The 15,098-nt window shown below is 46.4% G+C and overlaps 1 protein-coding gene across 2 annotated transcripts in view; it reads right to left on the bottom strand.

Annotated features, from left to right (window-relative positions):
- Window positions 1–244: 244 nt before the first annotated feature.
- Window positions 245–15,098, bottom strand: part of ZNF398 (zinc finger protein 398) — a 33,785-nt gene continuing 18,931 nt past the window's right edge. For both annotated transcript variants that reach the window (XM_043589832.1, XM_043589831.1), the window contains 2 exons: window positions 9,778–9,891; window positions 245–8,685 (listed from right to left, as the gene is read on the bottom strand). In XM_043589832.1, coding sequence (XP_043445767.1) covers window positions 7,532–8,685; window positions 9,778–9,891 — 1,268 coding nt within the window. In that variant the 3' untranslated portion in view covers window positions 245–7,531. The remainder of the gene's footprint in view (window positions 8,686–9,777; window positions 9,892–15,098) is intronic.

Genomic DNA, 15,098 nt, shown 5'->3' with positions numbered 1-15,098 from the left:
AGTGCTGCCAACCTCCAAGGAAGGGTAACCTGTGGGTGTCAAAGTCGCTGATATCCTAAGTGTGACTAAAAATCAGGCAGGGCTTATGGAGGGGCGGGCACTGCGGGGCGAGGTGATAAAGCTCCTGCTACTTAAAGAGGCAGAGTGCTGATGGGAGGGTCACAGCAAAATGTTTTGTATTCTAGAGTTTTAAGGTCAGTTTGCTCTCGCTAATGAGTTTCCAACATACTTGCCCTTTCAGACCCACCTTTGCCAACGTTTTTATTCAAACTTCAGTGTGTGCGTGCATGCACACACACATTCCCTCCTTCTCACTAACTTCTGAGAATTCCTGCTTTGCAGAAAGTTTAGAGAAAATACTACTTTTTCCCTCCTGAGTTTATTCTTAGCCTACTTCAAGTAGGCATTTCGTCACCTTCTTAACAAGTCTTGGCACAGCAGATGAGTGAAGTTCCCTGGCTCTTCTTCAGTTCTTAATGACTACGGTACTTTGCTCAGTGTCAATAAATATGTGATTGCTTGGGTGCCTGAGTTAGCTACTCAACAGTTCTACTGCGACAGGTGTCCAGGGCTTAGAAACTCTGTGCATGCAGAAGACAGGTTTTGTGTTGGTAAGTTAACAATCGCAGTGTGCTCTCTTGAATCCTCCCGACGGGCGTCACTTCAACTTTTAAGTGTGGATTTGATTACTAAAACTGGTCAAAATTCATTCCAAATGAAGTCCAGTGCTCCTACAGAGTTAATACTGGTTTTCCTAAATGCGACAAATAAGGTGTGAAACCCCGTATTATTGTTAAAGCCGAGCCGGTAAGGACATCACCAAGATCCCTTTTCATTCTTCATCAAACTGCTAGTGTCACAATGCGAGTCAGGGTACGCTGCAGGCACCAGAACGGATCCCATCTGGGCTCGTCCGGTATGCTGACAGTGTGTCACACACCCGGTCTCTCTGGCCAGAGCCCGCAGTGGGCGCAGCAGAGAGAATGCGGCTTTTCCCGCGGCCTCTAGAGGTCCTACCGACTGCGATCAGTCAGAACTTTTTCAACCACCATGCCCACAGCCTTACTTCCTACGAAATTAGGACGGCCCGTTGTGGATTCAGTGACCCTTTATGAATCTCCGATCCACAGCTCCCTGCTCCAGTAAAGCAGGCTAACTGCTCATTTCCAGTCCAAGAATTCACTTTCTTGTTCTAGGATCTTCTAAACTTGCAGGCACATTAGAATCGCGTGGGGCGGGGGGACTTAAAAAAAAACAAAACACCCAGGCTCCACCCCAGGCAAATTAGACCATGCCAGGGTGGGCCCTGGCACAAATTTATTTTTTAAGGTCCCTGGCTTCGTCTCACGTTCAGCCGAGATCAAAACAGTGTGCCTGTCTCCGCCTTACAGGATCACCCTGTGGCAATGAGCATCCCAATAATTAGTACTTATTGGCTAATAAACATGGGACTGATTGAACTATTCTTGTCCATTGTTTTTATCCTGCTGTTTACTCAGTGAGCTTGGCTTGTAGATATTGTTTCTCTTACACAATTTTTTTACAACTACAATTCAACGCCAAGAACTGCCGTATGTAGACTGCTTTCTGTACTTCCTTGATTTTGAATTCAGCCTGTTTAGCCCGGTCTCTCCAGTAATGTGCCCGCCTTTCTAATTTGTTACAATTCCTCATATACATAAAACTGGTTATCTGGCATAAGTTGCTGGTAGAAGTGAACGCATTATATAGATAGGTCTGACACTTTCTGCATCAAGCTTTGTTTTCAGTCTCTGCTCACACATACTGTTCTTCCCACTGCTTCCCAAATTGCCGTCTCGGGCCAGCTTCTCCCCAGCACAGGCAGGCAGACTGGAAGCGAAGAAACAACCGTTGCCTGGCCTTGAACGAAAAGATGCACCAACAACATCCAGGAAATTGTTTAACTGGTCAACAAGTAATTCTGCATCGATGTCAACACTTTCTTAGGCCTGCAGTATGTTTCAAAATGCTTTCAAAGACCTTTCCTCATTTGAGTGACCTATGTAAAGTTAGTAAAGTGGGCATTATCCTCATACTAGGAATGAGAAAACCAAAATGAGATTCAAACTCTGGCCTCCTGACTTCCTTTCCAAGAACTTTTTCATTACGATAAGCCTTATTCTTATAAAAGCATTATAGATGCTGGACATAAAGTATTTTACATTACAAACACGGGGAGGAAGAACCCACTTTCCAAAAAGAACCACTGAATGGCCCCAGCACCCTAGATCCATCATTGTTATTTTGGTATGCCTTCTTTTTGTTTTCTTGTGCTTTAAGTAAAATGCAGTCGAATGTGTACTGTGTATTTAAAACAAAATGTTATAGTTTTGCTGGAATTTTGTCAGTTTGTATGGCTTTGGAGTAATTATAATATGGTTAGAATAGGAGTCTAAGAATGCATACCTCTCCAAGGTGTTTATTCTACTGTGTCAGATGCAATCTCTCAACAGGGCAGAATCTGGGGAGAAACCAGACAAGGAAAACAGGACCCAGATGTAAAATGTTTAAATTCCACGATTTTGGAGTTGGAAGAACCATCGTGTTCTGTCTGCATATTAGAATTAGGAAGATGAGACCTACAAATTAAGTGGCTTGCTCCCTATCAAGAAAACAGTGTTCAGCTAGGCCAGAATCCCGTTTTTAACTCCTGCTCAGGTGGTCTTTCCACTGGATGATTATGCACTGAACACCCATGTCCCTATCAGCACGTGGCCCGTGAGGGATACGAAACAGGATATGGCCTGTGTTCTTGGTTATTAGCTCACTTTTTAGACCAGTTTCAAGATTTTACAGTAAATAATGGCTTTGCCATTAAAGCCACATAGCTCAATGAGACTTTATCAAATATTTCAAATGTACCTGGCAGTTTTTGAGAGCATTGCAGCACGCTGCTTCTGAGGCTTCTCTGATTGGGCCGTATCTCTCTGCCTCCTTTAGTGGTTGATTGGCCCTAGGGGTGAAATACTTTTTTGTTTTGAAGAGACAACTTGACCTAGCTGACAGAAGTCATTGTGTATGCGTATATATAGGATCATGGCCAGAGTTACACATTTGAAAAGAAACTAGAGCGGGCCAGAAAGGGAGGAGTTAACACCTTAGAAGGTAAGAGATTGCTCATGTTGCAAGATACATAAATAGTACCTTCTAGTTCCCTTATGGTAGGGACAATAAGCTCTGGTCTCTTAAAGTCCTAATGAAGTAGACGTCTTTGAAACAGAGACTGTCCCCTGTCCTGGTGGTGCCAGAAATACAACCCTGTGCCACCGTTTGCCCATTCCCAGGCCCACAGACCCTGGTGCAGGAAGCACAGGACGTTTCCTCCTGACCACAGCTGACTGAACCAAGATGAGCGTGCAACCCAAGGGCAGCCAATCCAAGGGTTGGCTGGAAACCTGTGTGACCTGGTATAGAAAGGGGAGCTGGGCCACATCGCAGGCTTTAGAATCTGAAGAAAAAAACAAAAGAATCAGAGCCACGTGGGGTCAAGGTACACAGAAACCTGTGGGAACCAGGAGGTACAGGAAAGACAGAATACAAGAACAGGTTAAACAGAAGCAAAAGACAGCAGTCAAAAAGCTGAGACATCAGGCAATTAAATGCTTCTGTAGAGCAGCCCAGACTTAGGATCGTCTCTCCAGTCGGTCCCGTAACCTTTCTGGATAGTTTCCATACTGACCCCTGTGTTGGCAGGCTCTGAGCTAAGCACTTCACACAGGCTTCCTTTTCCTCTAAGCCCCAAACCCTCTTGAGACCTAGATGTCATTCCATTTTACAGATAAGGAAACTAGGCTCATGATGGTTACATAGCATATGTTATGATATTTCTGATGATGCTAGGACTTGAATACAGGTCTGACTCCGAGTCTGTGCCCATTAAGCTCTACTAACCCACGTGTGTCCTTTAGTTAAGGTGCTGTGCACTTCCCCCTCCCCCTCCTCCCCTCCCTGCCAGTTTGACCTAACTTGAGGTTCTTTTGCTTAAAGAACCTGGTACTTCCCTACTCAAAGGATGTCCTATGTATAGACCCTGTGAGTTTGTAGAGTTAACGGAACAGGGTCAAAGCATCCACCAAACACAGAGAAGAAACCTATCTGATGATAACAGAGTTCCTCATCTATAAGAGCCATTTGGAGAAAGACTTGCTTTGACTCATTGCTATTGAGCAGCCCTCAGACAGCTTTTTGTTGTCTAAGAAGCTTCAATATGGGGTGGAAGGTGGGGGGGAAGGACCAGGGCGTTCTGACTCTCCTCGGAGAAAACCTGAGCAGAAACTGGGTTCTCCATCCCATTTGTTATGAATAAAGGAACCCGGGTCTTTTATTATCAACAAAGTTTTTGCGGACTGAGACAGTGAACGTTTGTTATTCCCCAGTGAGCAGCCATCCGATCTCATCCTGGTTGAGATGGGCATGGTCACCCAAGTCTTTCCAAAACGCTCCAAAAAGCAGCCCAGCAGTCTCCCACTGGAACCTTGCAGTCTTATTTACGTAAAGCACTGCTCTAGCCAGAGCCCAGCTACCGTGTTTCCAATACTAAATTTCCAGCAGAAAGGACCAGAGTCTTCTTTCACTTTCTAGACAAGCAATCAACTTCCATTTATTTTCACACCTGTGGCTGAAACAGAGGCTCATCTAATGGTGACGATGAAAAACTTGGCAAGCAAAGAGTGAATCTGGTTAGAGTCAGTATCTGGATCTACTCCAAGGGGATATGCCTATTTGTACGTGACAGACCTCTTAGCCCAGGGGCAGACTGACGGAGAGCACATTTCTGGGCTCTCGTCTTTCCTATCTTGCCTGGTCATGACAACCAATCCTCAGCTACTTCAACTGCAGTTAAATGGTCTCTCTCAAGAGCCCTCGATGGACCAAGTTTCTCCACACTCTGAAACCTTTCTGTTGGGCTTAAGTTTTCCACTGATACATTTATGCATCCGCTCAGGAATCTTAAGCAAACAAAGTCTAGAGCTGGCCCGGAGTTCTACCTGTTAGAGGATCGGTGCAGGGAAAGGAGACCAGAATGCACAATCGAAAACCCCTGGTGTGTATGGGGCTGAGGATTAGAACACGGACTTCCATCTTTCTGGCATGGCCCTGCCCATTCCCTGTCATTCAGCTTCATGGCTATTGCCATGGCATTTGAACCACCTCATTGATATCTGAACCGTGTTCAACTTCTTGCCAGAGTGTGGGTCCCTGCTGACTACAGTTCCTTGCAGAAAAGACTGTGGGATGTATATGTAGCATTTTAACCCACAGGTCTCTCTCATTAACAAGCTCTGTACCCTCGTTAAATCTTTGAGAGTTTCTGACGTTATCTAGACCAGCACCACACCTAATGTAGGAATCCCTTTCTAGCACACCCAGGCAAATATTCAAATCCTTCCAGAAAAGGGAACTCACCACCTAAAGGTAGTGCTTTGATTCTTGTCCCCTTTAATGAGGAGACAAGGTTCAAACCAGAGCTGGATCTCACACCAAGTTCCTAGTAGGTCACCAGTGAAGCTGGAACCCTGGCTTTGGGAGCCCCAGAGCCCCTACATTTACCTATAGTATTGGTCTAGATTCTAACTAGAAAGCACTAATCCCAATATGCTGGGGTTCTTTTCATCAGTTGTCCTGGTTTGTTCTACACTGGATTTTCTCATTGCCTTCAGACTATAAGTTATGGCAGGGAATCGGGTCTCACACTCATTCTTAGGTCTCCCGTGATCCCTGGTATTGTGAATGCCACAGAGCAGATGTTTCATAAATGCAATTGTCCTCTAAGGGCAGCATGTTCAGACAGAGCCTTCCCAGGAGCAAAGCTAGCCAGGGCAAAACCTTTTTCCTAGTGTGTTTATGCATAGCTAGGCTGGGTGAAGGCTGGGCTAGGTGATAAGGGAAAAATGGGTGCCTCCCTTATCATTTCATCAAGAAACTGTGCTAAGTACTTGCAGACCTTGTTTCCAGGCATCTGAGAAAGATTCAGGGGAAACAAGAGAGGGTAGGAATCAACAGCGTTACAGCCCAAGACTTAGGGCAGTCTCTCCCACCTCAGGCTCCCAGCCGGAATAAAACAAATCGAGTTTGGTCAAGTTTCAACAAGAACGTCTCTGCTTGGATTTGGGGGGGTCTTATTTGGCTTCGCCTGGAGAGAAGCCAGAGTTAGAGATAGAATTTTGGCAGAAGAAATGAACCATGAGTTTTGTTAATTTCTTTGTTAATTTCACTTTTTTTCCTTCCACCAGCCTCATCATTTTGCAGATGAAAATTTGCAGTTTGTACAGGGAAAGGGACTTATGTCCCACTGCAAAGCCACTTAGTAGCAGGACCACACTCCGATGCCCTCCTCTGACTGAATGATCTCGAGCACATGGGAGCCAAGGTCCCTAAAAGCAGAACAGGCAAGAAGGGGCTGTCCTTGTCTGTACTGGTGCTTAGTGCTCAGGGACCCACAAAGCCCTTCAGTCTGCCCACTGCCAATGGGGAGAGCCGGAAGGGGCACGCAGACACTGGTAACTCAAGAAAGCTGCAGGAGAGCACCATCATCTCACTACTGAGGAAAGGAAAGCTGAGAGCCACGGGCACTTTCTGAAACTCCGTAACGCTTCTGGAAAGCGCCGTGATCTTTTCTGCTGATGACTGTCAAGAAGATGAGACAGCAGGAACGGAAAAACCAGCTTATTAGCTTGGAAATAAGGAAAATCTGACATAAATTTTTATGTCATGGTTCAGGCACAAATTTCAGGCTGTTCTGTCATTTCTCTGGGCTCTCTAGATTTTAAAGCTGGGGCTAAGGACACTGCTCCCGCTTTTTTAACGAGGACCTCCACAAAGGCTCCTAGCAGTTTAAATGCCAATAAGAGCCTGAACTCTTCAAATCAAACTATTCAAAGTTAGGAACTGTTCTCCTTAAGAAGCTTTTAAAGTCAGGCTTCTTGCTCCCCGGATATTAAACAAAACGTATTAGAAGAATTAATCTAGGAAACCTAGGAAGGCAGTCTTGAATTCTCATCTCGGGAGAGGCAGTACATCAGCACAGGAGCAGATTTTAGCTGGTGTCAGGAAGGGGCGCACGTGACCCAGGCTCCAGCACTCCCTCCTAACAACCATCTCACCATCAAGGAATTAACCAGAGGTTCGGTGAGACATTCTCATGCCTCAGGATGGGCTTCGAACTTTGGAGGCTCTTCCTACCTAGAGCCACAATCATTATTACCTTAGGACCCTGTGATGGATTACCAGAGGACAAATCTTGCTTCCTAACCTCTCTGCAACATTCGTATGTAACATTCTTATACAACTTCTGCTTAGGTAATACTTTTGAAACGATCGGGATGCTGGGTCCCTTTCCAGGTCTTTCTGGGTTTCAAAGTGTGGTGTTCTTGTAATGTTGTCAAGTTCCAAATTCCGGCGTGTCTGTAGTCAAGTGTGTAAGATCCCAAACTCACGGACGTGCCACACGGCGATCACTGCGGAGGGCCCAGGGGCCAGCGGGCACGGACAACCGCGAAAGGAGCGAGATTTACAAAACCCCCCCTCCGCTCCCTTCCCCGTACCACTGACTGGTCTCTAGACCTTCGGTGTTAACGCCCAGGCCAGAAGTCTCGAGCCCAGTTAGGAGCGGCCCCGGGGGGTCGGGCGGCTGTCCAGAGGGGTCGCTGTCGCCCGCACAGCCCCCGCTGTGGCCCGAGCGCAGGTGGTCCTTGAGCGTCTGCTTGTAGCGGAAGCTCCTGCCGCAGTAGGCGCAAGGGTAGGGCCGCTCGCCCGTGTGGATGCGCTGGTGCTTCATGAGGTGGTGCTTGCGGATGAAGCTCTTGCCGCAGTGCGCGCAGCTGAAGGGCCGCTCGCCCGTGTGCAGCCGCCGGTGGTTCAGCAGGTGCTCCTTGCGCATGAAGCTCTTACTGCAGTCAGTGCACGGGTAAGGGCGCTCGCCCGTGTGGATCATCTGGTGGCGAATCAGGGCCGAGTGGCCATTGAAGTCAATGCCGCACTGGGGGCAGGAGAAAGGCCGCTCCTGCGCGTGCCCCCGCTGGTGCAGCAGGAGGCTGATTTTCAGGCTGAAGCTCCGGCCGCACTGCGCGCAGCGGAAGGGCCTCTCGCTCGCGTGCGCTCGCCGGTGGCTGGTGAGCCGGGCCTGGTCCGCGAAGCGCTTGGGGCAGTCAGGACAGGGGAAGGGGCGCTCGGTGCTGTTATGGACCCGGAGGTGGTAGGTGAGTCTTGACGGGTGAGTGAAAGTTCTGGCGCAGTGCGGGCAGGTGGGGGGCGTGTCACTGGCGTGGGGCTGGGAGCTGCTGCTGAGGTCGGCCTGCTGGGGAAAGTGCTTAGGGCACTGGGCACAGGACAAGGGGTGCTCACCTGTGTGGCTACACTGGTGGGTCAGCAACATGTCTTGGCTGAGGCTCTTGCCACAGTGGTGGCATGAAAATACCTGTTCCCCGGCCGGAGGCGGCAGGGGGTAGCTGCCCAACTGCGTGAAAGTCACTTGTCCCTCAGAGGCTTCAGCCAGGTCTGCGGCTGGACGTCCAAAAGGTGCCATGGACGCAGACGGCTGGCTTTTGAAAGCCGCATCGGAAAAAGCGTCCTTCGCTGCCGGTGGTGGAGAAGAGAAGGTGACGGGAACCTCGGGGCACAGGGAGGCTCGGGCAAGGCCTTCAGCTTTGATGACAAGCTCCTCATCTGAAAGAAAGGACTCAGGGTCACCCCCGTCAATAGCCGTCTGATGGCAACTCCCGGTACAAGGCCTAAAAATGACACATTCATCTACTCTGACTTCTCTTCGGTCGGCCAGATAAATGCTTCATGACTATTAGCTCTCTTTACTTTGCCTGAAAATCCAGTCATTTCTGGCTCTGAATCTTTGCTCATTCTGCCCTCCCTTTTGTAGCCTCCATCCGTCTCTTCCCATCTTCCCAAATCACACCCGACCATGTCACGCCAATCTCGCAAGGCCCAATTCCGGCTTCACAACTGGCTGGAGGCCACAACTAAACACCTAAACTAAAACTGACAGATCTTCTCCAAACTCCTGATTTCTCTTATAGAAGTCATCCACCTCACTCACCCTGGAGACTTAACAGTGGGCATGCCCAGTCCTGGGGCATTGGGGGGGGGGGGGGAGGTGTCCGATATAAATATCTGGAAGAGCACCAACTGGTATTTTTTATTTGTTTCCTAGAGTCTAATGGAACACAGGGCATAGAGGATATTTCAAACAGGCTGCATCAAGTCATATATATGAATGGGTTCCTTCTGACCTTGGGATTCTCTTCTACAATTCAGATGGCAAAATATAGATGGTGCTAAATCTCTGGGAAGGAAGGTATTTGCTGCTTCTGCCGTCACTTTGTCCCACGGGAGAGCTTTGTCAACACTTGCGCCTCTCCAAGGACATTCTTGTCTCTATGGCTCATCTCCTCCCCCCGTTTTTGTTCTATCCTTTCTACACAATCCTCAGATGGTCTTCGCTCTTTCCTCATCCTCCTACTTTTGGTCCATCCTGTGGGCACTTATCTTTCTCCCTCTAACAAATCGACTTTGTCTTTACACTTAAAAGGGTGTGTTTTCACACATAAAATTCATCTCACTTTGATTTCATTATTTCTCACCTACTTGAGTGTGTCCTTTTCCCCCTTTCCCCAGTCTTCTTCCCCGTCCTTGCCTCCACAACACCACCCCCCCCCCCCCCGCCCCGGCCCCCACCTGCCGCTTCCTCAGTCAGTCCTGGCCTGAGCAGAATCTGGACGGGGGCATCTCCGAGTCCTCACTCACCGGCATAGGCACCCTTGTGCGGGTCACTCTCCTTAGCCTCCTGTGGGGCCCCAACCTGGGGTTCTTCCTCTTGTTTGATCCAAGACAGAATATCTGATGTTGAAATGCCAGGCTCTATTTGTGGGGAAAAGAGAATGGCCTTCAGGGCTTGACTCCAAAAGTGAAAATGATCGGGTTGGCTTGCTGAACACTATGTTTTGCCCAAATATTTATCTCCAACTGGAAAACCAAAACTAAACCAGCCTTTGAAAAAAAGGCATACATCTAGAGAACCAGATTTATGTATTTTTACATGGTATACTGAAACCTGACTATTTTGTTTTTTTATTTATTTAGTAAACTTTCACTCGTGGCCCCAAGATCAAGAGCCAAATGCTCTGTCGACTGACCCAGCCAAGCATCCCTTGATTCACTATTTTCATTTTTTTTCAATACAGTATGAGTGCCCTAGGCACACCCACATTTCTAGAATACTTTTTAAGTTTATTTATTTTGAGAGAGAGGGCAAGTGAGGAGAGGGGGGGAGAGGGGGAGAGAGAGAGAGAGAGAGAAAGAGAGAGAGAGAGAGAGAGAGAATCCCAAGCATGCTCCACACTGCCAGCGGGGAGCCCGACACAGGGCTAAAACCCACACACTGTGAGATAGTCATGACCTGAGCCAAAACCAAGGTTGCCTGCTTAACCGACTGAGCTACCCAGGTGTCCCTCACTACTTTCATTTTAAAACAAATCAGAGTTTTTACCTTGGAGAGGACACCCTGACATAATCTAGAATCAGTAGTGCTTTCATTTTGTTAGCACTCTTACTTCCAAAATGTTTTCACCTCTCACAGCTTTTTAATGAAATAATAAAGCAGGGAATGTTTTCTCCATTTCGGTAGAGAGGGCCCCCAGAGGTTAAATAAATTGCCAGTAAGGAAGTATGTATGGTGAAATGCCATATTAGCAAAGGTCTGCTTTAAAACATAGCAGGAAAAAGGCAGAAGAAACAAGATTGACCAAGTTTTTCTTAGATGTTAATTAAAAAACAAATACATTCCCAGAATTACAAACTTAGGCCTATTTATTTTATTAACGTTTATTTATTTTTGGGACAGAGAGAGACAGAGCATGAACGGGGGAGGGGCAGAGAGAGAGGAAGACACAGAATCGGAAGCAGGCTCCAGGCTCTGAGCCATCAGCCCAGAGCCCGATGCGGGGCTCAAACTCACGGACCTCGAGATCGTGACCTGAGCTGAAGTCGGACGCTTAACCGACTGAGCCACCCAGGCGCCCCAACTTAGGCCTATTTAAACACAGATCTGACTCCTTAGAAACATACTTTTCAGGTTCTCAGTTCTAGGCTCTAAAAGATCATAGTACTTTAAAAATCAAAAAAAAAAATTTTTTTTTAACGTCTCTTTATTTTTGAGAGAGAGAGAGCAAGCAGGGGAAGGACAGAGAGAGGGAGACACAGACTCTGAAGCTGGCTCCAGGATCTGAGCTCTGAACTGTCAGCACAGAGCCCGATGCAGGGCTTGAACCTACGAACCACGAGATCATGACCTGAGCCAAAGTCAGATGCTTAATCGACTGAGCCACCCAAGCGGCCCTAAAAATATTTTTTTAATGTTTATTTTTGAGAAAGAGAGAGAGTGTGAGCGGGGGAAGGGCAGAGAGAGGGAGACACAAAATTTGAAGCAGGCTCCAGGCACTGAGCTGTCAGTGGAGCCCGATGCAGGGCTTGAACTCACGGACCGCGAGATCATGACCTGAGCTGAAGTTGGATACTTAAACACCCGAGCTACCCAGGTGCCCCAAGTTCATATTACTTTTGCCTATTAAATGATACAGCTCATTGTTCCCTGAGCCCCCAGGAGAGGGAAGAATAGTATTTCCAAGTCCCTCAGGCCTAGTGGATTCTTCTAGAAAGAAAAAAAGAACAGCCCCCAAACACTTTGCACATAACATGCCTCATTTGGTCAGTACAGAAACAGCTGTGCTTGCTATTTGAGCCAAGGCCTATATGGCCTTTTTTGGCCTAAAAGGACAAGCTGGCAAGCTGAGAAGGTACAGAGAGTAAATTCAAACTATACTATTTCTCAAAAAAGCCTTGTAGGTAGGTTCTGGTTTTATTTGTAGCAAATGAGCAGAACTCACTGTTCTGCCCAGTGCCTTTAAAATCAGTTAGAGTCCACTGAAATTTGGTGTGCCTAAAGCAGAAATATGAGGTGGACAAGACTAAGGCCCCAAAGACTCTCAGGTTATGCAGAAAGACCAGGAAAATACAGGTTCTAGTGCGCACAGCAGGTTGCCTTTCCAACTTCCTGCTTTAAACTACAGGCTGAAATGTACTAAACATAGTCTATCTAACCAGATCTTTTTTTCTTCCAGATTTTATACCCACACACATATATGGAAAAGAGCAGGAGGGGACAGACTAGGTGTAACGAAGAGGGTCTTTTTACAGACATCCAGAGGATGAACTATTCATCAAAACTATGAGACTTTTGGGGCGCCTGGGTGGCTTGGTCGGTTGAGCGTCCGACTTCGGCTCAGGTCATGATCTCACGGTCCGTGAGTTCGAGCCCCACGTCGGGCTCTGTGCTGACAGCTCAGAGCCTGGAGCCTGCTTCAGATTCTGTGTCTCCCTCTCTCTCTGACCCTCCCCCGTTCATGCTCTGTCTCTCTCTGTCTCAAAAATAAATAAATGTTAAAAAACGATGAGACTTTTAAAACAGTGCTTTAGAAACCTCTACATGTGATTCAAGTGGTTTTGACTTTTTTTTTTGCGGGGGGGGTGTATGTGTGTGTAATATATTTGATGAGTTTCAATCCATTGCTCAAATTGTGCCTTCTTTGGCCAGTGGGAGCCTCTTCAGAGCGGCTCCATGTCTTTTCATATCATCAGACATCTAGTTTCTTCCATTTCTGGCATGACAGACTATCCCAGGTTCATCCTGGACATTTCCTGTTCCACGCACACAATCACTGATCTGAGAAACAGAATTTAGAGACCGCAATCTGGATGATGAGGATGCCAACAGTTAACAGGTTGTTGTTACTTCTCTTTTCAATGGACACAGCTATTGAAATACATACCTTTTAGAAAAAATGTCATGAGTTTACATTCATATTCATGATTCATATATAAGATTACACGGCTTTCATTAAATCCTTTCATTTTATACTTGTATCTTTTCTCCCTTACCTTGAAAATTTTGGTTCCTAATGACATTAATATAATCTTTGCTTTATCTGAAGACGTGTGTCAAAATAATAGCAATGTTATAAACAAAAATATGAACTAGATTTGAGATTATTTTGTGACTCTTTTATATATCCTCTAGGGATATATAGTTAAAATATTACGTTTTACTTATTAAAAAACTTTTTTTTAATGTTTATTTATTTTTGAGAGATAGAGACAGCACATGAGTGAGGGATGGGCAGAGACAGAGGGAAACAGAATCCGAAGCAGGCTCCAGGCTCTGAGCTGTCAGCACAGAGCCCAATGCAGGGCTCAAACCCACGAAACACCAGATCATGACCTGAGCCGAAGTCGTATGCTTAACCAACTGAGCCACCCAGGCACCTCAAATATTATGTTTTAAAGCCATTTGAAAGAAATCTATTTTATGTATTTATGTCACACATGAATTATATAGTTTAATTATTTCAGCCTATGCTTGATTTTTAAATTCTAATTGTTTTTTTTAATTATATAAAATAATTACAAGGTAGTGCGCTTGGGTGGCTCAGTCAGTTAAGCGTCCGACTTCGGCTCCGGTCATGATCTCACAGTGTGTGAGTTTGAGCCCCGCGTCAGACTCTGTGCCGACAGCTCAGAGCCTGGAGCCTGCTTTCAATTCGGTATCTCTCTCTCTCTCTGCCCCTCCCCTGCTCACGCTCTCTCTCTCAAAAATAAAGATAAAACATAAATTAATGTACAGAGATCTTTCTCATTCCTTTCTAGAGCTGTACTAGGTAGCTATACCATTGTTTATTCAAGAGTCCCCTACTGATGGGCATTTGGATTCTGTCCAATCTTTTGTCAGCAGCTAACCATAAAAGTTATGGAAGGGTAAAAAAACCCAGTTCTCCACTTTATTAAAACCCACTGGCGCCTGGGTGGCTCAGTCGGTTAAGCGTCCGACTTCGGCTCAGTCATGATCTCACAGTCCATGAGTTTGAGCCCCACATCGGGCTCTGTGCTGACAGCTCAGAGCCTGGAGCCTGCTTCAGATTCTGTGTCTCCCTTTCTCTCTGCCCCTCCCCTGCTCATGCTCTGTCTCTGTCTCAAAAATAAATAAAAACATTAAAAAAAAAAAACCCACTGGCTAAGTATATCTTCACTGAACTTGGGAAATCGTAGGAAGCCAACCTTTCCTGTGGAATAATGATGCTAAAAGTTCCTGTGGTCATTTAGCTAGATCAGTACAAATAACGACATACTGATTTTGTTAAATAATTCGGTCTCGGCACTCCAGTCACAGAATGCAAAGAATACTGTGGTATGTCCTATGCTGGAGTGGGAGTGGTGGGAGTGTAGCCGGAGAACCTTTTGGACCCGAAATGAAAGGAGCAGAACGTGAATACTGTGATGGCCTGAGACAGAAACCTGCATGGTGACAGTATGGCAGCTGCCGGCCGGGCCACCACAACTTTCAGAGCACATTCCTCACAGGCCTGCGGAGTCCCAACGGTGGATACTTACAGAAACATAAAATGAAAGTCAAATCGTAGGTTTGTGCAAGCAGCAGGCTTTGGAAAAGCCAGAGAATAGAGAAAACCTGAATAGCAATGAGGAGGAAGTCAAAAAATGCTGAGGTTCTAGGTCTGAGAGGCAGTTAAAAATAGAAAAGCTGATCACAAGAAAATATAAAAATTTAATGTCTACACCAGTTCAATATTATTTTAACTATGAGGAAATTGGAGTGTGAGTGTGTGAGTGTGTGAGTGTGTGTGTGTGTGTGTGTGTGTGTGTGTGTGTGTGAAACAGGTAAGGGCCCATGCCGTCTGAAAAGGAGCTGGAACCTTGACGTTTTGGGATATATACAAAGGTGTTATAAACTGAGTTACAAATGGTACAGAGATCTGACTTTTTAAACAGACAATGAACAATACTTGATACATGAAACAACCATTGGTAAAAATACAAAAATTTTCTTTTAAAACTTTTTGTGAGGGGCGCCTGGATGGCTCAGTCGGTTAAGCGTCCAACTTCGGCTCAGGTCACCATCTCGCAGCTTGTGAGTTCGCGCCCTGTGTCAGGCTCTGTGCTGACAGCTGGGAGCTGGGAGCCTGGAGCCTGCTTCGGATTCTGTGTCTCCTTCTCTCTCT

Source organism: Prionailurus bengalensis, chromosome A2 (genome assembly GCF_016509475.1).
Source record: "Prionailurus bengalensis isolate Pbe53 chromosome A2, Fcat_Pben_1.1_paternal_pri, whole genome shotgun sequence".
In the NCBI taxonomy this organism is placed as follows: Eukaryota; Metazoa; Chordata; class Mammalia; order Carnivora; family Felidae; genus Prionailurus; species Prionailurus bengalensis.
Note: the sequence above shows the minus strand (reverse complement) of the source record. Positions and strands in the feature narration are given on the sequence as shown.